Source organism: Python bivittatus, unplaced genomic scaffold (genome assembly GCF_059951505.1).
Source record: "Python bivittatus isolate LINGU-HERP-01145 unplaced genomic scaffold, Pbiv_v1 ctg000160_np1212, whole genome shotgun sequence".
Lineage (NCBI taxonomy): Eukaryota > Metazoa > Chordata > Lepidosauria > Squamata > Pythonidae > Python > Python bivittatus.
The window spans coordinates 426,251-450,688 of NW_028277076.1; the positions used below are offsets into that span (position 1 = coordinate 426,251).

General features: G+C 59.5%; 3 protein-coding genes across 4 annotated transcripts; 2 read left to right on the forward strand and 1 right to left on the reverse strand.

Moving 5' to 3' along the window:
- Nucleotides 1-4,731: 4,731 nt before the first annotated feature.
- Nucleotides 4,732-7,293, forward strand: NRARP (NOTCH regulated ankyrin repeat protein). Its single transcript, XM_007445391.2, has one exon. It carries the CDS (start codon nt 4,960-4,962, stop codon nt 5,332-5,334), a length of 375 nt encoding a protein of 124 aa, XP_007445453.2. The 5' UTR covers nt 4,732-4,959; the 3' UTR covers nt 5,335-7,293.
- Nucleotides 7,294-12,840: 5,547 nt separating this feature from the next.
- On the reverse strand, nt 12,841-17,586 carry AMBP (alpha-1-microglobulin/bikunin precursor). The gene is made up of 10 exons (XM_007427055.3): nt 17,421-17,586; nt 16,835-16,977; nt 16,270-16,346; nt 15,676-15,789; nt 14,782-14,883; nt 14,285-14,322; nt 14,112-14,190; nt 13,660-13,827; nt 13,406-13,570; nt 12,841-12,967 (listed from the first exon to the last, which is right to left on the reverse strand). The coding sequence occupies exons 1-10, from the start codon at nt 17,532-17,534 to the stop codon at nt 12,930-12,932; spliced, it is 1,038 nt and encodes a 345-aa protein (XP_007427117.1). The 5' UTR covers nt 17,535-17,586; the 3' UTR covers nt 12,841-12,929.
- A 508-nt stretch (nt 17,587-18,094) lies between these two features.
- CCDC183 (coiled-coil domain containing 183) lies at nt 18,095-24,351 on the forward strand. Of its 2 annotated transcripts, none has more exons than XM_088146786.1 (15): nt 18,095-18,522; nt 18,719-18,942; nt 19,178-19,299; nt 19,493-19,567; nt 19,644-19,811; nt 20,134-20,238; nt 20,592-20,714; nt 20,794-20,922; nt 21,159-21,213; nt 21,362-21,462; nt 21,983-22,143; nt 22,268-22,433; nt 22,688-22,813; nt 23,154-23,250; nt 24,024-24,351. In XM_088146786.1, the coding sequence occupies exons 2-15, from the start codon at nt 18,873-18,875 to the stop codon at nt 24,152-24,154; spliced, it is 1,629 nt and encodes a 542-aa protein (XP_088002912.1). In that variant the 5' UTR covers nt 18,095-18,522; nt 18,719-18,872; the 3' UTR covers nt 24,155-24,351. The 2 variants fall into 2 exon arrangements, with proteins under 2 accessions (XP_088002912.1, XP_025021720.1); XM_025165952.2 differs by having other exon boundaries at nt 18,841-18,942.
- The last annotated feature ends 87 nt before the right edge of the window (nt 24,352-24,438 follow it).

The following is a 24,438-nucleotide window of genomic DNA, read 5'->3' on the forward strand; positions in this document are numbered from 1 at the left end:
TCCCAGAGCCTCCGGGCCTGTGGATTCGGTCCCCGGCTGTACCCCCAGAAGCACTTGCTTTGCTCCAGCCAAAGGGAGGAATCAAAGGGCACGGGGGTGTGGCGCACTGGCCTTGGGCTGCTTGGAGCAAGCCATAAATTCTCCCTTTCTCTGTACATCAAAGGCGCAGCCAGACAGGCAATAATTCTGTATTGCTTTATCATTTGTGAACATTTTCTGATCGGGCCTGAGGGCCTCGCAGGGTCTACCGTGGCTATAGTTTCAGCATTCCTTGCGCCACGCTCGCGGCCCCCCATTTTGCCCACGTCTGGCCTGACTGGAGAGTCGCCCAGGGTTGAATTAATACATCAGATGGAGGAAAGGGGAAACGTGTCCTGGCTCTCCGGATACCTATTCCGGGCAGCTCCATAGACCAAAGCTGCCACACTGGGCACGCGAATAAAACCTGTAGGGAAAAAAGCGACCCACCGATGAGCTGCGAAGAGGGAGAAGGCGGAACGCCTTTCCAGCCCCTTCCTCCAGAGCCCCCCCCGCACGCTCCCCACGGGAAGGCCCGGGTGGAGGGGCAGAGACCGAGCGGGCCACGGCCCGGGTCTCCCAGGAGCATCTTTCTTGAACCGCTCCGTCCTTCTGGGGCCCTTCCTGGCTGCCCGCCCCAAATAAATGTCCCCGTGAGGGGCCGTTCTCCGCTTCCTTGGCCCAGCGTCCTTTCCTTTCGTGCTAGCGTTTCAACTGACGGGGCCCTTTCCTTTGCCCGCGGCTCCTCAGCCGCTCCTCTCCCCCCAAGACCTGCCACCGGGGTGGCTTTGCCCGCCGCGCACTTCGCACACGACTTCCTCTCGGCGCATAAGCGAAACTGCGTTCCTTCGCATAGATCTTGGCGCAGATACCGCCGATAACGCAGACGCCGCTGCGCAGCCCGCTCTAATCGGCGGCGCGATCTCCCCCCCCGAGACCCGCGTGCGCGCGCCCGCACCGCCCCTCGTCCTCCGGCCCCGCCCTCCCCGCGGCTGGGAAGAAAGGCGCAAGACTTTCCCACGCTCCCTGGTTCACGGTAATGAGGCCGCGCCGGCCCCGCCCCTGCGGGCAGGCCCCGCCCCCGTCTTGGAGGAGGGCCGCCGAGCTGGGCCGCGCCGCCTCGAGGCCCCCTGCCCCCGCCAGCGACCCCGCTTCCCCCGCCCTGGCCCGCGCCCCCTGCCCAGACGTGGCAGCGCCCCCTCGCCCGGGCCCCGCAGCTCCGGGCAAGGAAGGCCGCCCCCCCGGCCCCTCCCCGCGCCCCCGTAGGGGCCCAAGGCAGCCGCCGGACTCTGCGCCCACGTACGTGGAAGGACGGGCAGCCAAGCCGGCCGCGGGCGCCGCCTCTCCGGCCCCCGGCCCCTGCGAAGCCTGGGGACGGCCAGGCTTTCGCACAGTGATTGCGAGTAACGAGACTGATGCCGTCAGGAGGGGCCAAAATACAGAAAGGAGCCAAGTTCCCGATCTGGCTGAGATCACACAACAGGCCGGAGCTGGAATTAACCCGGTTTGCCGGCCCGGCCAATACACGGGTCGCTTCGCGTGCGGAGGCTCAACAGCGCTAGCCAGCCGAGCGCTGCGGGAGCCGGTGCGAGGGTCCGCGCTGCTGCCGCCGCCGGGCTCGGGGGAGCGTGGCGTGTGAACGCAGCCCGCGGGTTCAGCGCCTGGCCTTTCCCTCAACACTGGCCAAGGGGCCGCCCTCCTCCCTCTCAGCGGCAGAGGAGCAAGAATGATTCCGGGGCTTTGCCGCCCCACCGGTTTGGCAGGGAAGTTGGCAGCTTGGGGCTAGAGATGGGGGAGCCTCTGGGGAAGTCAAGGCGCAGAATGCACAAAAGCTCATCTTATCTGCGCATACCGGAGGTAATCTGGTTGTGGACCTGCTGGGAGGGTTTGCGCACCAGCAGGCTGGCTCTGCAGAACACACAGCAGCAGAAAAAGAGCCAAGGCTAAAACTAAATAAGAATCATCGGTGTGTGAGGAAAATACATTTCTAGGGGAAGAAAATAAGTTTTCGGATGAATGGGATTTTCCTCACAATTGTATGTCCTGCAGAGATCACTCCTGGGTCTTTAGCTGATCTGATAAATCGAGCTGTGAGAACCAGCCCAGCAGCAGATTTCCTGGAGGGAGAGGGAGAGGGAGCTCCTGCCTGATGGATCAGGGGCTCCTGTGTCCTGCTGGTGGCCTTTCCCTGATCTGGTGCCAGCTGTTTCCCAGTGCAGCACCCCCAGCCCTAGTGAACCGTTGTGGGAATTCCCACCTGCCCTGGGAATGGTGATCTCAGAATGCTCTGTGGTTGCTAGCCGTAGCCCTCCCCTTCGCTGTTTATTTTACTTTTTCCTTCGATGCACAACTTGCCTTGGCTCCAGGTGCTCAGGGCACCCCCTCCTCTTCTCCGTTTCCCCCACAACAGCGCATGCACACGCCTGAGAAAGTCGACCCAGAAGGGGAGAGGCTGCCAAGCGAGCCCTCCGGCAGGAAGTGCGAGAGAAAAGTGTCTTGCCACCGATCCCCTGCTTTGGTATCAGAGGTGAGCCTGCCAGGCAACCTTTTGAGCCACACAGAAATCTTGGTCTTGTGCAGTGGTGTCGCAGGGAGGCCCTTCGCTCCTCTTGTTTAAAGCAGCTCCTTGGGCTGGGAAACTGCACCACTCCACTTTGCCGGCCAGTGCCTGGTTTTTTTCTCACGCTCTGGTTGCCCCCCCCCCCCCCCCCGCCGCCTGTTCTACTTTCAGTTTTCTTCCTCTTTTCCCCCTGAAATTGATTGAGTCAGCAGTTCCTTTGTGGGTTTGGCTGTGGCTTCTGTCTTTTGTTTGCCCAGCCATCCCTTCAATAGATCTGCTTCCTGATAAGGGCCCAGGCCTCCTGCCCCATGTAAACCGAGTCCTCCCTTTGGGGAGCAGGCCCCCGCAGAGCAGGCGGCCTTTTTCTGGAGCGGGTGCTCCACGCCAACCTGGACCGCTGGCCCTCCTGCACCGCACCTCTGCCCCTTCCCCCAGGACGAAGGGCTGGCCTTTGGCCAGTGGGTCAGAACAGGGCCCGGAGAATGGAGGAGGGCAAGACAGGTAGAGGCACTGGGGCTGACACTGCCTAAAATTGCCAATAGCCGCCCTGGAAAAGTATGTTCACCAAAGCCATGTTTTCTTTTGTAAGGCGCGGGGGAGGCAGGGAAGAGGAGCCTTCTTGGAGAGATCTTCCCACTGGGTTTGTGGGCATCTCCACCTGTTGTCTGAATCAGGGAGGTATCCAAGGTTGCATTGCCAGCTCCGCTCAAGGCCCCCATTTGTTCCTCCTAGAATTTAGGCCAGACTCTTGACTTTGTGCCTGCCTGGCCTTCCAGAACACCCTGGACCCCTCTGCTGGTGAGCAGGCCGGCCTGAGGAGGGAGAGGTTATCCTTTGGCGTCCAGGAGTCTTTGGGGCGCTCTGAAGGTGAGGCAACCAGGTGAGTTGTCTTCCAGACAAGCTGGTTTATTTGTCGTTTCTTTAAACAAGGCATGTGCTGTGGTTTATTTGTATTTGTGGTACTTGTGCGGTGGACGCCCCACAGAGTCCTCCAGCGTTGCCCTCCAGAGGGACCAGGTAGCTCCTTCAAGTGAGGAGGGGGCCTCCGGGAGACACCATGAAACCAAGATGCCTGTGCGGTCTGAAAGCCTGCCCTGGCAGGTTCCCAGCTACAGATGGTCGAGGGGGCAGGTGCTCAGGGATGGTCATCAGCCATTGCTGCTGAGAGCAGGGGTGGGGAGCCCTCAGCCCTTGGACCAAATTTAGCCCCCTTCACTTCACTTCCCACAATTTCTTTACAGCAAGGACTCTGCATTTCTATAGCAGCAGCAGCAGCAGAAGCAGACATCCAGCCAGGGAAGCATTTCTGGGCAGAAAGCAGCAGTAAGGGACGGTAGCCACTCCTGTTGAATTTCTGCCTCACAAGCCTGTTTTAAAAGCACAGGAGCTGTTCTTGAAAGGAGGGGGAGGGGTGGCTATCAGCAAGCACCTGTTAGCTTCTCCTAGTGAGGAGTTGGGGGTGTCATACTTTCTCCTGGGGGGGTTGGGTCTTTTCCTGATGAGGGGAAAGTGGGAACCAGGGGCTTGGGGAGCTTCTGAAGAAAGAAAGACACCCCCCCCGTTTTGCACCTCCACAGCCAAAAGACAGGTGGACCTTCCTGTCCATCAGTGCCTCCCCTCCAGCAGATCCCCCAGTTGTGCTGGATCCGACCAGGATGAGATTCCTCCTCCTGCGCTCCGATGCGCAGAGCTCCCCCTCCCCCTCGGGAGACGCCGTGGGGAGCAGCACCTTCGCCGGCCCTTCTCCTCCTCCCGATCCGGTCGCTCATGCCTGGGCTCCTTGTCCGGGATCCATCGGGCTGGGGGAGAGCCGTCCCAGACAAAGACCCCGCAGAGACGCGCCATCCCCGGAATGGGAACCGGGGCAGCGGAGAGGCCGGGCCGCCAGGAGCCCCGGTCGCCCGGCTGCGGCCCGCGAGGGCAGCGCTCGCCCGACTCCGGGGAAGTGCCGCCGCCGCCGCCGCCCCCCCGGCGGTGCGCGGGGGAGGCGGGGCTCGGCCGGGCCCCTCCCCCGCCGCGCGGCGGCCAATCCGCTCCGGAGGGGGTGGGGCGGGCCGGGGCCCGGCCATTGTTATGCAAATGCCGAGGGGACGCCTAAAAAGCGCCCCCGCCGACGGCCCGCTCAGTCCCCGGCCGACCCGCCGCGCCCGGCGCCCGTAGCAGCCAGCCCACCCGCCCGCCCGCCCTCCAGCGAGCCGCCAGCCAGCGAGCCAGCAGCGGTCCCCGGGCGCGGCGCGGACGGAGGAGCGCCGGGCGCTGCGCTGCGCCGTGCCGCGCCGCGCCGAGCCAAGCCAGGCGGCCCGGCCTCGCTGGGGCCCGCGCGCCTCGCCCATGCGGGGCCGGGCGCGGCGCCTGCCCCGTCGCCAGCCGGGCGCGCAGCCATGAGCCAGGCGGAGCTGTCGGCCCCCCGCGCGGCGCCCAGCCAGCGCGTCTTCCAGGAGGCGGTGCGCAAGGGCAACACGGCGGAGCTGCACGCGCTGCTGCAGAACATGAGCAGCTGCGAGTTCAACGTGAACTCCTTCGGCCCCGAGGGCCAGACGGCGCTGCACCAGTCGGTGATCGACGGCAACCTGGAGCTGGTCAAGCTGCTGGTCAAGTTCGGCGCGGACATCCGCCTGGCCAACCGCGACGGCTGGAGCGCGCTGCACATCGCCGCCTTCGGGGGCCACCAGGACATCGTCCTCTACCTGATCACCAAGGCCAAGTACTCGGCCGCCGGCGGGGGCGGCGGCGCGGGGGGCGGCGGCCGCGGCTGAGCGCGCCCCGAGAGGCGCCCGGAGCCTCCGTCGCGGCGCCCGAGACCTCTCCTGTCCCGCCCGCAGCCGAGCGCAGCGGCGCGTCCGTCGCCCGAGTCCGCCTGGAGGACTGAGCTCTGCGCCGCTTCCCGGGAGAGGAGACGCGCGCCGCTGGCCGGCCGGCCGGCCCCCCACTCGGGCAGAGGAGGCGCGGGCGCCGGCCCAGGGCGGCGCGGCGAGGCGGGGACCCGCCGCGCTCCGTCCCCGCCGGCGCCGATCCGCCGCTCATCTACCTCGGTTCTTCCACAGTGTTGGCTCCCGCTCTTCGCGTCCTAGGGGCGATCACCTGCCCGCCCAGCGCAGGCTGCCGCCCCCCGCGCACCAGACCGGGTCCCCCGGCTCCGGCAGCTGCAGGGCGCCCCCCCGCCAGCCCCCGTCCCCGCGGGGGGCCTTTCGCGGCGGAGGGGTCGAGCGGCCCCTCCAGCTCCTGCCCCGAAGGCGGGCGGGCGGGCGGGGCGCTCGTAGCTTTTGTCTGGTGTCCAGACCGAAATAGCCCCTCCCCGGCGCAGCCCCCTCCGCTTCCCCGCTCGCTCTTCCCCTTCTTGCAGTCTTTTTATCAACTCCAACGCGGGGGGGGGGGCCGCGGGGACCTTTTTTTTTTTTTTTTGGTAAAAAGGTGGTGAATTTCGCCCGGCCTCTTTAAAAGGGGAAGGGGGGGTGCTGTAGGAAGCGTCTTCGGAAGGCCGCGGGCGCCCCCTGCTGCTGATGGAGGGAAGCAAACTACTGTACTGATAAAGAACATTTCGAAGGAGGCGATTTCAACGCGGGGCTCGCTGCCCGGCCCGCTTTGGAAAGGAGAGAGGGCGCCCGTGTCCCGAAACTGACTGCACGTGTGCCTTCGATGCTGCTCGTAATTCTCTGCCTGGTGTGGTGCACCCAGGCAGCCCCCCATGAATGTAGAGAAAATCACCCGCCTCTTCTGCCCCCTTTTCGTGTGCACTAGAGAGAGCCAGAGAAATCTTTTTCACGGCCATATCACCTGCGTCTCTTCTTCCCCATCCCTCAAATAGCCATTAAACCTTTTAAAATATAGTTTTTCACTGTGTTTGGGTGCGCGTTTAAGTATTTATCTTGTACGTGTGCAAGGATGTGTGTGAACATAAATATTTGTGATCTGGGTGTTTTGTTTGAAGGGATGTTTATTTTGGTAGTTCAGAAAATACAGTTTTTTGGAGGGGCGGCTATTACGCATGGTTCTTCCTGACGTTCTGCAATAATTTCCCCCCACTGCACTGAGTTATTTTGCTATCTCCACAGTTCCTCGCCCCTGCAGCCCCTCCTCGCTCGCTCGCTCACTCACTCACTCACTCTTCCTGGTTGTGTCGGTTGGGGCTTTACCGGCCCTGGTGGGAGCCGCTGGGCAGTTGCAGGAGCCCCTTCTGACTTGGGCTTTCTGTCTGAGGGTTCTCGGTGGGGGAGAACCAGTTCCTTTTTCCAAGTTTGGGAGGGGGTGTTTTAGAGTTGCACATGATTTCTTTTTGTCTTAAAACAGATTTGCCACAATAAAATGTCATAACATTTATGGCATAATTATTAATTAAGAAAAAGTAGCTTGTGTTTAGAAATCCAAGATCAGATTTCAGTTTTAGGAAAAGATCTTGGTCGAAAGCCCAATTTCTAAAGGAGAACCCTTGTAAAGATGTTAACACATATTTATATTTTTATATATGGAAAGTATACCTTTGGAGACTGTGAAACCTTTTTTTGGGTGAAATGAAATATCAGTGAGGCTTGTTCTGTTGTGTGGTTTTTATCCTCCCCCCCCCTTTTTTTAATCTTTCATAGAGAACTAATTGGAGAATCCTCCCCTTCAAAGAGGTGTTTTTCCGTGCTGTGTGAACTGAGTTAGGAATATCTGCCTTTGAGGGAGAGAAGGGGGCTCGTGATCTTAGTTAGCAAATGAGCGAATCCGGGGTGAGGCAGAGAATATTGTCAAGGTTACCTTACTGTCCCCACAGGAACCCCTTGGCATCCTTGCTCCAAAGTAAGACCTGCTAGGTTTGGTGGGACTTGCACTGTTAGTAAGTATGCTTTGGGCTGATACGGGAGGGAGCAAATCTGATGTTTTCTATGCAACCCCATAAAGTTATCGAATGTGGCCAGACGTTATCCGCCCCCCCGCCCCCCCCCCCCGGCACTGAGAAATAAAAGGGATGATATTGTTTGGCTACTTGTGCTGCTGGACCCCTCGTGCCAAAATGAGAAATCTCTCTTTTGCCTTTTTTAAAAAGGGGGGGGTGTTGAGATGCGCCTATTTTGCTCTGATACATCTGGCAATCTTCAGGTCTAAATGTTTTTCTTGGGAAAATGCATTAACCCTTGTGAAAAAACAGACATTGGAAGAAGCCGATCCGTTGGTTACTTCAGCGAGCAGCCTTTTGCTAGACAATGGTCTTGTATTCCCCCCTTCTAGACAGCAAATGCTTTTCTTAATTATGTTAATTAATTTGTGGAGACTTTTAGGCTTATATTGAAGCTTTATGTGGGTCACTGTATGATCACTTTTTAACTGGATGAAAGAACTGCCAAGTCTGTACAGGGGGCCGTGTTCCTGAGTGTTTCATAGCATTGTGTAGTCCCAGGGTGAGAAATTTATAAGTAATTTTTCCACTGATCTTTTTATATAAAAAAATGTTCCTATGTTTGTGTGTGCTTCGTTTTTCTTTTCCGACCAGAGGCTGTGCTGTCAAGGAAGCTGCTGCTGATGGGCAGGGAGTGAGAGGGGAACAAGACAGATGAGGAGGCGGGTGCGAGGGAGGAAGAGAGAGAGCTCTGGTTGTCTTGGACTACAGCTCCCATGCTCCTCACCAAGGGGAAGCCGCCCTGGAGAGTTGGGCGCCCCAGAAGGCTGCCAAGGAACAGGGTTGAAATGCAGCAACTTTGGCAGGTCTGGGACTGTAATGGAAGGGCGCTCTGCAAAGGAGAGCCTCCATGGCCAGTAGCAGTTCAGCTTCGGCATAGGGCAAACGACTGAAGGTGGGGGGATTGGAAGCATTAGCATGGCTTTGGGCTCCCAGGGTGAGAGCTGTGGTACTCCTGCTCTCCCCACCTCTTTCGATGGGAGGCATCAGTTGCCATTGTTTCTCTCCCTTGCTAAGTGCTCACAGTGAGTGCAAAGGCCCCCGAGTAGAGGGTCCCAGGACCCCAGCAATAGTCGGAGGACCGCAGGCTCCCCACCCGGCCGGACGGGCAGCCCCAGCATCGACTGGAGGGCCCCAGGTTGGGCAGGGCTCGTGTTTCTCCCCCAAGCTACGGTAGGCGTGACTTTGATTCACAGAACTGATTTACTCAGTGGGCCAGGCTGGATTCTCAGGAGGCGCTGAACCCGAGCAAAGCCTTTGGGCAGGTTCGCACAGCCTGCCAGGCTAACGGGGGCTGCGACGCGGGGCTGAGCCAGGCGGTGAGAGATTTGCGGCCTGAGCGTTGCCAGAACAGCCCTTTAGTGAGGTTGAGGTGCCAGGCAGTTGTGCCGATCCAGAAAAGGGCCTCTCCGCAAGAGGGCTGAGTGGCTGCGTGTCCCCAGCCAAAGGGGCTCTCGGGACCACGGAGGCCTGACCTTTGGGCCCCTCGGGCCCCTCACGCTGGGCTGCAAGCCTTGCCTTGGCCTGGGGTTGATGCCCGCTGGGCAGCGGACGCCTGTTGGCAGGACCCATGGTGGCCTGGCCAGCGGGGGCAGGCTTACTGCCACAGCTCTCCATGGGGGAGGGAGAAGGGGAGGCGAGGCGAGGCTTCCCCACCCTCCGGGGCGTCCCTCCCAGCCGGCCGCTCGCAGCCGCCCAGCGAGAAGGATTCCCCCACCCACGGACGGAGAACAGTGGCTCCCAAGCATCATCTTTATTTTCCTTTTGAAAGGAGGTTTGGGCTGTTTCTGTTCCTTTTTTGTTTTGCTGCTCTAGGCCCGTGCCAGCCTGTTATTCTAATTTTATGTTATTTTTCTGAATCTCATTGTCCCCGAGTTGCCTTGCGTAGGCCCTTGTCGCCGGGACCGAAACCCGTGAAAGAATTTTGAACTTCTCAAGTGTTTCCTGCAATTGTCTCTCGGTTTTTGTTTGCGCGACTGACTCCAAAACAGATGGATGAGGGCACCTCTAGGTCTTGGGCTGGGGAGAGCAAGAGGGGAGCCGGGCTTTGTTTCCCGTTGTGACTGACGCACGGGGAGAAAGGTCTGTCACCCATAAGGGGGGCTGTCAGGTTCAGATGTCTTCATGCTAGAAGCAATGGGGGGCGTCTGGTTGCTGGAGAGCCTACTTTTCAGTTCCTTGGTTGGAAATAGGCGTCATTAGGGTAATAAAACAGACAAGAAATCGAGCTGAATTATTCCAATCAACAGCTTAGGAATAACTGAAAAAAAAACAAGAAGTGGCTGGTTTTACATTAGGTAAAGGATGGCCCGGTATTTGGAGGAGGGGTTTACCGAATTGTGACAACAATCCTCAACTCTGGACTCAGGCATGGCTCAGTGGGGGGTTTGCGCTGTGTTTCGGGGCTGAATGAGGGAGAAACACAGGAGTTCTGCTTCGGTGCGAGTTATGCCCTGGCAGGCTGGGCTCCCCCAGGAAACACGGGGATCCGGCTGACGCTCGCCTCCCAAAGGCTCATCTGCAGCCCGCCCCTCCGGGTGCCAAAGACCACCTGCCCCCAGGTGAGCCGGGAGCAGAACCAGCGCCAAAGCCTCTCGGCCACTCCTTATTCTGGCCCCGGCCCGGGCTGGCCGCTGCCCGGAGGGGTGATAAGAGCGGCCCACCTTCCGTGCAGGGCGGGCGTTACTTTTTGTGAGCGTCGGTTTGGGGGCTTTTCCCACAGCCTCGTCCTGGTGGGGCTGCGAGAAAAAGGCAGCCCCCGCCCCGTCCCCTGTGCAGAAAGGAGGTCTCATTCAGGCCTCATCTTCCTGGGTCACCTCTCCTTGGCCGCGTTCCCCTCCCCCTGCCCCTCCCCAGCCACACCTCCACCCCTCGGCTCTTTTCTTCCTGGAGATGGGCCTGTTCCCTGCACCCCTCGGAGCCCCTCTGGAGCCCCTCTGGTTCCTTTCAGAGCGGCATTGACGATGCTTTTCAGCCTCCCCCCCCCACGCACCCCCACTGTCCCCTTCAGCCTTTTTTCAGCTATTCATTCCCAGGACAGCCCCTCCTCCTCCTCCTCCTGGTCCCCTCTCTCAAGCAGCTGCTATGCTAATGAAGGCCCTGCCGAAAGGGGCTGGGGGCGCTCCAGAAGCCATGCCAGGAGCAGCAGCTTGAACAAAGGAGGCTTCCCACCAGCCAAATCCTGCCAGCTTTTCACATTCAAATCCATTAAACAGGGAGCTAGGAGTTCCCTTATTCAAAGCCTTGCATTAAATCCGGGAGGGAGGGAGGGAGGGAGGGAGGGAGGGAGGCTTCTCCTGGGGGGGCGAGGGGCGGTGAGGGGGTCGTAGAAGGGTTTGGGCAAAGGATCTACCTGGCCATCCAAGACAGGCCCGTCTCCATGCCCCTGGATTGGAAGGGCAGCCTGGGACCCGTCCCGGGAGGCACAGCCAGATTCTGGGGCAGCCGGTTTGAACCCGGCTGCACAACTGACCATGGGGGTCAGCAGTGTCCCCAAGCCTTGCCCCACGTGTGGTCTCAGCCCGGCCAAGCAGGGGCCGTGCCAGGCAGGGCAGCGCCCCTGGAATTTCACCCCAGTGAAACCGGTGGGAACTGGGATATCGGTCTATCAGGGAAGGAGAAGAGGGAGGCATAAACTGTTTAGGTGACCAAGTGTTCTGTATTGCCGCTCTGGCAGGTTGGCATTTCAGAGCTTGGTCAGCAGATGGGGGGCAATCAGACACCTGTGAGAAGCAGGACAGTGAGCAACCTTAACGCTGGGGAGTGCGTCCTCCCCCTTCCCAGTGCTTCCCTCCCATCCGACTGGGAGACGCTGTGGTGCCCCTCCCATCATATTAAACGGGGGGGGGGTGAATGACTGTCACTGGAGTGATCTCCCCAGTGACATATGCCCTGTGAGGCCACCCCCGGGCAACCTGCTTCCTTGCCCAGAGCCCCAGGGTCAGGAGTCCTTCAAGGAAGACTGCGGGGGGGGGGGGGGTCTGCCCCAGATCAGTCCTGCTTGGGAATGCAAGTGGGGAGGGGAGGAGGCCAGTTTGGCTGCCCCACCGAGACCCGCTTCCTGGTTTCTCCATTCAGACACCCCTCCCTCCCTCCCTGCCTGCCTGCCTGCCTGCCTGCCTGCCCGCCCGCCTGCCCACAGGAGCCCAGGATGGTCTCCCCCTGCCGCCACCTTCCAGGAAGGAAATGAAAAAGCAAGGCGAGGGGCGAGGATGAGAGGAGGGGGGTCCCTCCCTGGCGGAGGTGCCAGCCATGGGTCTCTCAATGCTCCATTCACCCTGCTCAGCCACACAGAAAATCCAGGTCATCCAGATCCTTGCCCTGCCTGGAGACAACTGTTGCTTTCTTCTTTTTGAGGCTGGAAAGCGCAGAGCTGTCCCTTTTGGGGAGGGGGCTGAGGCAGCAGCGTTGGTGGGAAAGGGCTGGGGTGAGGTTGGCCTGGCGGGGAGCAAGTCGCCCGGCCCGGGGCCCTGCCATCTGTGAGCACATCCCCCTTGCAACCCCCTCTAAGGGACTCTGCATGGGGGGGGGCCTTTCTCCAGCCAGCCTTGGGACAAAGGGACAAAGACTCAGCCGCAGGCCGGGGCCGGGATGCCCCCGCGCCCCTTCCCCCAGGCGCCTTGGAGAGAGCTCGCGCTGTTCTCGCTCGCGCAGGAGACCAAATGGCGCAGGGGGAAGCCGGACTGCTGGGGGGATTGGGGGGAGCGTTCCCATCCCGCAGCCTCCCAGGGAGGCCGCCTGGAGCAGCGGCAGGACCAGGGCAAAGCCCCAGCGTCTCTTCGACCCAGGCTGAGACGGGGTCGTGGGTCCCCAGGAAGCGATGCCCCGTGGGGAGAGCAGCCTCTTCTGCTCCAGGGAAAGCTTTTCCCGGGTGCCCAAACACGTGGTGGCCGTGACTGAGCCGTCCAAGTCCAAGGAGGAACAAGCCGTGAAATGCTGAAAAAAGCAACCATTTGTGGGGAGGGGCAGTGTGGCGAAAGACCCTCCCCAACCACTCCAATAGATTTTTTTTCCCTGCAGACCGACCACACCTTGGCATTTGGTGTCTCCTGTGCCAATGTGTGCCCAGTCCAGCGAGTCTGCCTTCCAAGAGCCTGGAGGAAGCCCTGGGGAAGACAAGGCTGGCCCCTGGTGCCCCCTGCTGGTACCAAGGGGAAACAGCCGCCCAGGATGGCAGGAGCCCCCCACCCCACCCTCTCTCCCCCCCCCCCGGGCGAGAGATCGATCGAAATGGGTTGGGCTGGGCACAGGAGAGGCCTTGGCGGGCTGGGAGGGGATGATGAGGGAGTGGTGGGGTAGGAAAAGTGGGGAGCCAAAACGGGGGATCACGTGGCTGGGAGAGGAAGCCAGAAGAGGAAGGGGCGACAGAATGCAAGGAGGCGCTTGCTTCAGTCCCAGCAGCTGCGTTTATTGGTCCTGGCATAGGCAGGAAGCTTGCCTGAAAACCACGCCAGTCTCCTCCTCTCCTCGGGCACCTCACTGGGTGGTGGGCAGGCGTAAGAATTCCTCCCCATCTGCCAGGGGAGAAAAGAGGCGGGTTGGTCCCAGGGAGAGGGAGAAGGTCTCCATGGTCAGCCAGCCAGACTTTCTCCAGGACTGTGAGAGAAGCCGGCTCCCTTGGCCCCTGGCCCTGGCCCCCCCACAGCCCAGCAGGACCAAGAGCCCGGCCGAGCGGGTGGCTTGGCAGGATTTGCTCCTCAGCTTGCAGGACCCAGCTCGTGTGGATCAGGGGCCTTGATGAAAAAGACCCTTCCGCAGGATAAATCTGGCAGGAGCTCTTGTGTAAATAGAAGATGGCACCCTGTTCAAAGAGCAGCCCCCTCCCCCATTTCTCTCTCTCTCTCTCTCTCTGCTGGGAGACCCCCGATCACATCCCCAAACAGAGAACTCTTGGGTCTCGCTGCCAAAGGTTCGCCCTCTGGATGCAGAACCCGCCAAGGGGAGGACCGTACCACCGGGGAAGACGCCGCAGTACTCTTGGCACTCCTTCTCCAGGTAGAACTTGTTGGCGTTCCCTCCGCAGCCCTGGAAGGTGACGCATTTGCCCTGGCTGGCATCGAAGGCCCAAAATTTAGCCTTGCAGGATTCTCCGGGGACAATGGGGAGCCGGCAGGCCGCTGGGGGCAGAGAGGAAAGGAGAGTTTGCCGCGGAGGGTCAGCCGGTGGGGGGCAGGGCTGGGGCCGCCCGGGCCGGCCACTGGCTCACCCTCCGTCCGGCAGGTCTGCAGGCAGTCGCGCTCCGAGTGGAAGTTGTTCTGGTTTCCCCGGCAGCCCCCGAAGTAGAACTTCTCGCAGTTCTGGGACGTGGTGTTGTAGGAGAAGCGGGCCTCCATCCCCAGGCAGGGCCCGGCATCCTGCGGCTGCAGGCAGAAATCTGCAGGGCGGGAGGGGTGACAGCTGGCGAGGGGGGAGGGGCAGGGAAGAGCAGCCCCCGGGGGCGTAATCTGGGCCGTCCCCAGAGCCAGGGCCACCCAGAGCAGGGCGTCCTCCAGCAGCCAGAGACTGAAAGAGGGCCCATGGGTTTCTCTGTGCCGTCCTCCCCCCACCCGGCAGCAGCAGCTGGAAAGGCTGAGCCGATGAGGGTCCTTCTTGTGGCCGCTGCGGGGAGTCACCTGGGGAAAGGGGCTGGAAGCCTCCCGGGGTCCCTGAGGTGCTCACCTCCCCTGTTGCCCCCCATGAATGAGAGGGAGTCGTCGGCGGATCCTGCTTCCTCATCCCAGGTGCTCCTCCGGTCTCTCTGCAGAGAGAAAATGGGCCAGTCCCTCATCCTAAGCCCGGGAGAGGCGGCATTTAGGGCTGGGGCCCAGGGCCCCCTCAAGGGAATCACGTACCTGCAGGCTGAGTTCCGGCTGGGCGGGGACACACTCGCCTGAGGAGAGAGAGACCGGTCAGGGGGGCATTGCGCCCGGGGCCAAATCCTGCCTCCCCAGCAGGTGACACTTTGACGGAAGGAGGGGACAGAAGAGCCGCTGGGCTTTATCTCTTAAAACCAACTTTCTGGCAACCTCCTTTCAATACATTCAAACTATTTCTGCTTCTTATCTGGGAGGGTCCCATGGTCTCCCGGGACGGTCTCTGGCTGCTGCCTTGTACCTCTGCATCATTCAGAGCTGCGGCAGTCAGCCTCTGCTCCGTGTGGCGGTGATCTGACCCATTTTTCACCACGATCCCCTTGGTGGCTTTTGGGATGTTTACGGAATGCAATCAGCACCAAAAGATGGTGGCATGAGAGGGGGAGTCACTCGGTCTCTCTTCTCCATTCCCCCCCCCGCCTGCATCTCCTGGCCTGAAGAGACCCCTCCCCTCCTCCCGTTAGCTCCTGGTTTGCCTGCTTCCGTCAGTCTGAAAAAGGCGTCTTCGGAAATTCCCAAGGTCAGAGAGAACTGTCTGAACTCCTCTATCAGATCCTCACGCAGGTCGGGTCTCCTTCCTAAAAAGGGCAAGAAGGGAGGAGACTTGGCATGCCCAGCTCCTGCGACCGCCTTCTTGAGATACAGCAGATACCGCGGCTGAATTCATCTACTCAGTTACTACAGCTTTGCGGAATGGAGCCTCCCTCCTCAACAGCAGACTACCTCTGAATCTCAGGGGCAGCGGACGCATGATGGGGAGGGCCAGTGGTTGGCATCGCTGCGTGGAGGGCTCTAACCAGCCCCTGCGGGAAGCAGCAACGCCTCGTTTCCCCCCAGAGCAGAAGCCGAGGGCCGCCCAGCAGGATCTGGGATGGTCGTTCCAGCGAAGGCTGACCTGGCCGTTCACCGGCGGCCTGGAAACTTGTCCCTGAGCTTACAGCAGGCTCTCCCTGGCTCTGGTCCCAATGGTCCTGGAGGGCAAACCCTCCGCCCCCCTCCGCCCCCGGCCTGCTTGAAAAGCAAGGTAAACAAGGCGGTGGCAGAGAGGGGGCCTTCCTTTGCTTTCGGCCCTTAAGCCCCCTCAACTCCCCTGCCGCTCCCAGGGGTGCTCCTGTGCTGGGGACCCCTTCCCCTCTGGGCCGGACGGTGCCGGCTGGGGGCAGGAGAGGTGGCTCTTTCTGGAGGCAGATGAGACCCCAGGGGGGCTTCTCTCCCAGATCCGGAGGGGCCGTGAGGGCAACCTCCTGGCGCCACGGCGGCGTTTCCAGCCCTCTCCGGCTCAGAAAGTGGAGAGCCCGTGCCTTCCGTCCCCGGATCCGGAATTGCACCCACATCTCTGGACTGGCCTCTGCCCCGTAGCAGCCCCGTACCGTAAAGTTGGGTCGTGATGGTGTGTCCGTTGTTCCTGTTCTTCGTCCATGTGAGGAAGGCATATTCATCGTAGTTGGTGCGAGTCACGTACCCCTCAATCTGTGTCTCCCATCCTGGGGGGGAGGCAGAATGATTTCCCCCCCACTCTGATGCCCCAGCAGCTTCCACCCCGGTTCTACCGCATCCCTCCTCAGGGCCGATCCGACTTCTAGAGGGCATCACGGAGAACAGGAATTCGGCGTTCAACTTTTATCTCTATTTAAACACGCACTCCAAAGCGCTGAGAGAGCCAGCGTGGTGCTGGGTTAGGTTCAGAGAGACCCAGGGCCGGCCAGCACAGCCCCCCCCAGCCACCAAAGCTCTCTGGGGGATGTGGGGCCGGGCCCTCTCCCACAGCCTAACCTACTTCACAGGGTGGTTGCGGTGGGGAAAAATAAGGGGAAGGAGGGCCGCGTATGGCACCGGGAGCTGCTGGACGGAAGAGTCCGCTCCCCAATCTTCCCGTGGCCCGAGAGAGGAAATGCATCCCCAGAAGCCACCCCGCGGGGCGGCGGAGCACCAAGAGGAGTCTCTGCAAGGGTTTCCAAACCTACTGGAATCGTGGTACTGGTATTTCCCTGGGGTGCTGGTCTTCTGGTAAACTCCAGCCACCTGGCTGCACGTGCCTTGCCTGCGCGAGAGGGAGGGAGAGAAAGTGGCTGGCTGCAAACGGGGCCGCTGCTTCAGCCTCGGAAAGCCAGCGGAAGGAAGGCACGTCGGGAGGGGAAGGTGCGTGGCTGTGCGGACCCTGCTGCTGTTCCCGCCTCTCTTGTGGCTTGGAAGACACCCTTCGCCCCCCCCCCCGAGTCAAAAATAATTTGAATGGTGGATAAATTGCCCCTCAGAGTAATAGGAAACTTTCTGAAATGAAGAAGATGCCAGGAACCAGTTAACCACGGTCTGATTACGTGAGAAGGCACGGTGGGGTTAACGTCTGGCTGTTTTTCCAGGAATATTTTTGTAGCTGCTCATCTGTCCTTCCTTTTCTGGGCATCAGAGTCTTCCCAGGGGGGCAACGGAGGGGCCCAGGTACCCCTCTGTTGGCGCACAGGAGGACTGGGTGCCCTTTCTCCAGCAGGGAGCTGGAAGACCTCCTTCCGCCTGCCGGGCTGAACCTACCGGAGCCTTGTGGAGGTGACGGAGAGCTCCCTGCTCGTTTTCCCTGGTCCCACTACCAGAGTCCCCATCAGGTACTGGTCCTTGTATTTCTTCACCCACTCGCAGGTTGTGCCAAACGCAATGGCGTACCATTTCCCATAGACCTGGCGAAAACAAAAAGAGAGGTTCTTCTGAAGCAACGGTCCCTGTTGGCCTTGCAACACAAACCAGGCTTCTGCACGGTTCCCCTCCAGCTTCCCTAAAGGTGGATGTTTCTCCTTATGCCGCAGTCCCCTGTTGGGGCGGGGGGTCCCTATGATATTTCTGAAACTGGAATTTGAGCCCTCGCTATTCTCTTTTGGAGGCGTGTGACTAACCGCAAACAGCAAGGTGGTTCATATCAAATCAAATCAGAGGTTCAGCACGTGGAAATCAAAGGCTGAGCTTTAAAAGCCCCCAGCTATATTAAAACAGAGAAAGGCGAGGGGTTTTTATCTGCAGGCTGAGATTCTCCAGGGACCGGAGGAGCTTTCTAACTGGGTATCTAGGAAGGCAACCAGAGGCCTGTACGAAGCCCATTCCTCATTTCAACACAAAGGGGTCTTACTCTCGCTTCGTCAAAACCCTCCTGGATTTGGATGTGGTCAGCCGGAGTGACTGGACTGCTGCTGGCCAAGAGGAAGACGGCTGCGCAGAGGAGCAGAAGCGCCTGTGGCTTCATGGCTTTGGGGTTAGCTCCGCTCTGTTTGACCTCTAAAGGCAACTCTGATCTGTGCTGGAGATGGCTTGTTTTTCTAGCATGAGGAAATACGAACTTTGGTCTCGGGGCTGCACTGAGGGTGAACGGCCTCGCGCTGGAGGTGTGTGTTTGAGGACCCGCGGAAGCGGGTCTCCTGCAGAAACCCTCCCAGTTGAGTTTGGGGTGCGTGTGAACCCATTTCCCTTCAGAGGAGGGGGACAGAGAAATCTATTTGGATAAGGGGAAGAGGTGGCTTCCCTCCAATTGTCCCCCAGTTCACCCAGCTGAGACGGGGTCTCGCCAAACCCCAGCCTTGACTGCAGAATTGTAACGTTCTTTTGGACCGCGGCTGCCTTGGGGTCCCCTCGTCCTTTGCAGAGCACCACCTGCGGCAGCCATTCCTAGAGATTCTTGCTTTGATTTGGGTTGGCCAAAGGCACCCGGACTTGGGGTCTTTCTGTCAGCCTGCAGACACCCAAGCACTGTTTGTTCCAAGGAATAATTAACTAAAGCAAACAGTGGGGGACAACGACCTTCCAAGGTTTCCAGTTTGGACGTTGGATTCTAAACATGCAATGTTATTGAAGTCCAGCAGCCAGGATTCACCAGGCTGTTGACAGGACCGAAATCAGAGATGCATTCTCTGTAAGCAGATCTGCGGCACCACTCCCTGCCGGCTGAGATGATGGGCGGCTTAGCCAATCACACGGGAAACAGGCCAGCTAGCCCGATGGCCTGGGAAAGGCAATCGCTTGGGCTAAACGGAGATTCGCGCAGAACCAGGAGGCAGCTCTTTCAGGGCTGATGGGCTGAAGCGGCAGCCCAAGCTGAAACTCAGCCTCAGGCGTTACGGATGGAGCCAGCTTGGAACCAGGAGCTGGCAGAGCTCCAGAAGCCTTTGTTAAGCAGGGCCAAACTGGAATGGGGAGCCTTCCCCTGCAGGGGATCTGGTGGCCCCCTCGGTCAGATGGTAAGCTGGCCATTTCCCTCCCTAGCTGGGAACAACCCGCTCGGAGAAGCGGCAGGGTGTCTGGGCCAGCCCCCGCAGCCCCGGGAGAATCGTCCAGCTCTTCGGGGCAGAATTCTGACCGGGAGACCCCTCACGGGGTTCCACGGGGGATCTTTAGAACCCGGTGACGCATAAAGGCATCACAATCTCCCATCAGATGTCATAGAGCTGCAGCAGAGTCTTGCACGAACCCAGGTCGGAACAAGAGAGAGCAATCTGGTGGGCCAGACCAGGAGGCTGCAGCTTTGCTTGCACCCTCTGGGCGCGGGGTTTTTTCAGGAGCTCAGCGAGACGTGATCCAAAGGGCCACGATGAGGTTCAAGAGGAAGAAAGACCTCAAGGAGCAAATCCATGACCTGCGGGCCATCATTCACATGCAAGGTAACCCTCCTTTGGCCCACCGAGTGCGTTCACCTTGGTGGATCTGCAGGGTTTCAGGCTTCTGGCAGGCCTTTGGCACCGGTCACATTAGCTGAAGTGTTCGTTCCGGGGCTTGTATTTATCTGGGGAGCTCCTAGAAGGGTCTTACTGGCTCTGGTTCGAGGTCTGCCTGGCCCAGCACCCCTTTTCCCTCGATGGCCCCTGTGAGTCTCCTCCGCCTTCTGCTTCTTTCCAGATCAAGGGAAAAGGCTCTTCACTCAAGGAAGGGAGGAAGCAGTGTGCAGAAACAGGGACACGATTGGCTTTCTGCGCGCTACCCTCCGGGAGGACGTGCACGAGCTGGATCTTGGGCTGAAGGTAAGAGGTCTGGATCTCTCCCAGGCTTAGATGAGTCCTGAGCAAGGGGGACAACAACAGGCAAGGCGAGGTGAGGCTTGTTTAATTTCAAACCCTCTCAGCCTGCCCGCTGCCCTGTTGGGTGGCACCAGCTGTGTCCCCATCAGAAACCTGTTCTCCAGTCCCTCACCCTCCCTCTCTGTGCTCCCCGTAGTATGACCACGTCACAATCAACAAGGCCTGCCGAGAGAAGCGGGTGAAAATGGCTTTGGCTGAATATACTGTGGAGGTAACCGAGAAGCACAGCTTTCCCCCATCACCTTTCCTTCAGGGTCTCCTCAACATGCCCTTCCACCCCATCACAGCAAGCACGAGAGACCCTGAGCAACTGGGTCTTTGATCGGATGAACACCCACAATATCCTGCTGCACGAAGTCAAGCGCCGGGGGAAACGCCTCGAAGAGCTCCAGACGACGCTGCAGGACCTCATCGACTTGGAAACGGCCAGTCCTGAGGCCCGGATCCAGCTCCAGGTGAGAGGGGTGGCTGCGTGGCCCTGGGCCGGAGGATCCCAGACTGCTCCCTGGGAAATTCCTGCTCTGGGAAGCACTTACGGCAGGCAGCTGGCAGGATGATCAGTTCTGAAGATCTCCTCTCCACACGTGCTGGGCCATAGGCCCAGTCAGCCCGCAGGTGGTAGGAGTTGCCGTTCAACCCAAGTTAGGGAAGACCATTTAGGTAAATGTCAGTGAAGCCTCGTGTCTGAGCTTCAAGGATGCTGTTCATCCAGACGATGCAAAGGATGCATTGCCTTTTTTAGAGAGATGTCTTCCTCTGCCTTTTTTGCGTGCTCAGACAATCCGTCAGCTGGAGAATAACATTGAGAAGATGCACTTCAACGTTGTGACTGCAGAAAAGATCTACATCCTGTATGTGAAGATGCTGGACGTCCTGAGAGATGTGAGTCCAGCTTGGCTGCCTCTGGTCAGCCTCTGCATGGAGTCATCTTGCTCGCAGAGGGACTTGGGTCTGATCCAAATGGCGGAACTCCCTCTGTCCTCATGCCTGGAGGGTGGTCCCCATTCTGAAGGCCCCAAGGGATACCCTTTGGGCTTGTGGCCAGAAGCACTCCCCTTGGGTAACAGATCTGCAGCCCGTTCACTTTGTGGGCTCTAAAAGTAGAAAGAGACGAAGGACCGAGACACAGCTGAACTCCCTCCTGCTCCAGCTGTGGCCCTGATGGCTGCACTTGGGACCAGGGCGCCTCCCACCTCTACCCGACGCTGCTTCCCAGAGTCTTTTCCTCTCTCCAGGAACTTTCTCACTTTCCTTTCATCCTGGATGACTTGGAGCGCCGGGTGAGCATCTATAAGATGGAACTGAAGGGAATGGACTTGATGGCCATCGATATGTTGGAAGCCATGGAGGCTGCCAAGGTGAGAGCAAAGGGTGCAGGTTTCTGTCCCCTCAGCCTCCTCCCCGCCGCTCCCACCCACTCCTCTCCTGTTGTCACAGGTGGACATGACTAACACAGAAAACGAGCTAATTGCCGAGAAAAAATTCAGGGAAAACTCGCTTAGCATCCAGAAGAAACAGATAGAACGGATCCGCATGAAGGATGCCAGTGAGAGGCACCGGCGGATGGTGAGTCAGTCCTTCTGGAGGCATCTGGAGCCACGCTAGCCTTCTTTAACAAGCCAGTACAGGATTCGGCTACTGGCTTTGAGGAGACCCTCCACGTTTAAGGTAGCATGCCTGGGGGGGGGACAAAGAGGAGGTTGAGGGCTGATGCCTTGAGCCCCCCAGTGGGCTTCCTGAGGCGCCTCTGCCTTTTGCGAGAGCCCCATTCCCCTCATTCGTTTGTTTGGTTTTATTTTCAGCAAGCCCGGCGAGACGTGGAGTTCCCTTCCCTGATCATCCACGAAGGATTGAGGGGTAAATATGCCGGTTTGCAGCCAGACGTTCTGTTCCTTTAAGGGTTAATTTAAGGGTTCCTCTGAAAGGCTACAGCCTGGGGGTGGCGGGTGTTGCATCCGGAGGGCACCTCGTTGGAGAGGCCTTTCTGGGTGTTCTGTTCTTCCAGGGGCAAAGCTGGAGGCTTCCAAGGCCCAGATTGAGTACCAGAGTCTGGTGACCACCGAGGTAGAGAAGATCAAAAGTGCCGTGCAGTGCTCACATCTCTGGGTACGTACAGTGGCTCTACCCTCTGCCCGCTTGCCCCGGCCCTGCCTTCCTGGTTCCTTTGCCCTGATCTGGATTCCTCCAAGGCTCAGCCATGAGCAGTAAGAGGGGAGCTTCAGCAGCCCCGCATCCTGCCCCTTTTTCTTATTCTCCAAAAATACCGTCAGGAGCTGCGTTTTATTAGTTCTTTCAGACGTGAGCCGGAGCTGCTGAAGTCCTCATCAGACACCCTCGTACTGCTTAAACTGGTGAAAACAACCCGCTTTCTGACCCGGTGGAGCGCTCCTGCTTGCATGCAAAAGCCCTCTGGTCTCTGGGAGGGGGGCTGGGAGGATCCCCCTCTTCTCAAGCCCCTGCCCCTCAGTTGAGGCCCGTGCCCATACTTCAAAGGGGAACTCTGACGTAGGGGGAGAGGAGGCGAGTTGGGGAGGTGAAGTGTGGGGAAGGGGCTTCCGAATGATTGTCAAGCTTGGCCCCACAAACGCCAGCTGCTCTTCCCCCTCTTTCTGCCCTTCCCTGCCAGGATATCGCTGGGCGCTTCATGGCCCAGAAGAAGTCTGAGGAGAACCTGCAGCAGCAGATCGCCGAATCGGAGAAGAAGCGGCGAGACCTCAAGGCCCACTTGCGGGTCCTGGAGCTGGAGCGAGCCCAGCTGAAATTCCACCAGTCCCTGGGCTTCCTCAGGTACCTGCCGCGAGCTCTGCCAGCGCTTCAGCGGAGCCGGAGGTGCCAGGACTGGAAGCCTCCCGGGACCACCTCTGGCCACAGTTGCTCCCCGCACAAAAAATAATGTGGCCTCTCCTCCCAGCTCAAAGAAGCTAGAAGAGAATCTGCAGAAGAACCTGGAGAAGGAGGAAGAAAGGCTTTTGCGGGTCCGTGACCATGTCTCCAGAAACCAGGAGCTTCTCCTCCACTTCGAGAATGGGGTTGACAACCTGATCATGAGGCTGTGTGACATCAGCGTGCCTGGCCAGGTCTGTTGCGCTCTCGAAAGGTTTTCCTAGCCAGCAGCCCCCCAGCCGTGATCCAGAGCAGGCCTCCGGGAAGCCCTCTGCCCATGGCCTCTCCCTCCTCTCTGCCCGACCCCACCTTCGGAGGGCTGGGGGAAGTCGTCCATCCCTTTGGGTTGTGCCCCTTCTCTGCGGAGAAACAGGTTGGAAGCCGGAGGGCCCAGCTTCAACTCCAGATGCAGAGGGTCTGCCCCGGGCCTTCATCCCCTGCTTTCTAGGAGGGGTTCCCCAAGATGGAGGACGTGTTCAAGAAGCTGCAGTTCTGTGAAATGAAACTTCTGCACCTGAGCCGAATGACTCTCAATTTGCCCTCGTACAACTTCAGCCAAGAAGACAGCAATGAGGTGAGTCTTCTCCCAAAGCCCCTTTACGCTGGCCGGGAGCAAGAGGAAATGCCATTCTGGCACTGGCAGGACCCTGATTCCGCCTCTGGAAGGCGTGATGTTCCCCAGCTCAGCCAGAAGTCTTCCCTAGCCTCTGCGCTGGCTTCGGACGTTTTAGCCCCCGTTCCCTGGCTCAGCCCGGTCCGGCTTGCCCGCTTCCCGCTGCAGGGCAAAAAGAGCCCAGCCAGTGGGGTCGCGGGGCGACACGCGTGTCGTTTGGGGAACATGGCAGTGCCTCTGTGCATCACCTGCTTCGGTCTCTCGCCTGCCACCTTCTAACCCTAATCTGCAATCTGGACAGACGTTTGTCCACCTCAGGAATTTCCTGGAGGAGAGCACTAGAGAGGAGCACCAGAACCTGAGAATTACTTTCGATGAGGACGAAGAGGATGTCCGAGGTCCGTACCGTCTTGTGGGGGGCGGCAAGGGCTGTGCTCCGAGCAGATCCCGCTCGGCCGTCGTGCAGCTGTGGGTTGAGCCTCATTCGGGGGCTCTTGCAGAGTTAGTTTCCCCCCACCCAGAACTACAATCCCCAGCTGATGCCTCTTCCTAAGCTGTCCTGTGAAATACCCTTTTCGTTTTCTCCCTGCGAAGGCTGGCCGCACTGGATCCGCACTCCGCTCTGCGAGGGGGGCGGGGGGAGGAAAAAAGCAAGCAATTTCTGTAGGCAATGTCTCCTTTGCCTGATCCTTCCCCCCCAGCAGAGAAATTGGAGAAAAAGGGATTTCAAGAGAGTAAGCTATTTGCATAGCGTGCCTGTGGCTCCCAGCCCCGGGCTGCTGGCGTGATCACGTGGCTTTCGAGGTGACCAAGGCAGCAAGCGGGCACTGGGGCCTTCCAAAGGGCCGGGAGCGGTTGGGCGGCAAACAAACGCCAAAGGTGTGAAACTGACTAGTCTTGTCTCTTCCCAGCCAGAAAGCACAGTCGCAGTCATGTGATTTCCCACTTAGTGACCGCTCCGCTTAGCAGCAGAGTTCCCAGCCCCAGTTAGGGTTGTTAAGCGAGGTCTGCCTGTAATATCTGGGGGGGGGGGAGCCTAAGCAAGGAACTCTCTCTTCTCCTGGCCCCCCGATGCAGTTTCATGTTTTGGCCCGCACATCCCATGCCGCTTAGCGAGCTGCTCGCCATGCCGTAGGCCTGCCTGCTCCTGGTCTCTCTCTGCCCCCCACAGAAGCATTTAACTTTGCGGACATCGACCACAGCTACGTGCCCGGTCGGGAGGAGATCAAGAAGCAGGGCCTGAGGCTCATCGATGAGAAGACCAAGGTGGTCAAGAAGAAGCAGAGGGGGGCCAAAAAATGAGGCTCCCGAGAACTCGGCTGCCCCCCCAGCTGCGGGGATTTGACTCTACCCAGTTTCTCTTTTAATCTGTATTGTTTAAAATGGCACCGAGACTGCCTTCGAGCGTGCCCCCGCCAAGTGCGCAGAAGGGAGGCCCTCCAGAGCTCCAGGACTGGAATAAAGACCCAAAGAGGCCAATGTCGCTGTGCCCCTAACCGCGTCTTCCCGGGCACAGAATTCATTGGGAGGGCGGCGCAGAGACGTTTAACGCAGGCCGGGTGGCTGGCGAGGCAGCGTGGTGCAGG

Excerpts from the sequence above, each read along its gene's own strand:
- AMBP (XM_007427055.3), bottom strand. The coding sequence starts at position 17,534 with ATGAAGCCACAGGCGCTTCTGCTCCTCTGCGCAGCCGTCTTCCTCTTG. Across the intron at positions 13,571-13,659 it reads GCAGACCTGCCGGACGGAGG|CGGCCTGCCGGCTCCCCATT; the intron begins GTGAGCCAGTGG and ends CTCTGCCCCCAG. Across the intron at positions 12,968-13,405 it reads CTGCGGCGTCTTCCCCGGTG|ATGGGGAGGAATTCTTACGC; the intron begins GTACGGTCCTCC and ends CTCCCCTGGCAG.
- CCDC183 (XM_025165952.2), top strand. The coding sequence starts at position 18,474 with ATGGGGAGCCTTCCCCTGCAGGGGATCTGGTGGCCCCCTCGGTCAGAT. Across the intron at positions 20,715-20,793 it reads AAGCCATGGAGGCTGCCAAG|GTGGACATGACTAACACAGA; the intron begins GTGAGAGCAAAG and ends CTGTTGTCACAG. Across the intron at positions 22,144-22,267 it reads CAGTCCCTGGGCTTCCTCAG|CTCAAAGAAGCTAGAAGAGA; the intron begins GTACCTGCCGCG and ends CTCTCCTCCCAG.
- NRARP (XM_007445391.2), top strand. The coding sequence starts at position 4,960 with ATGAGCCAGGCGGAGCTGTCGGCCCCCCGCGCGGCGCCCAGCCAGCGC.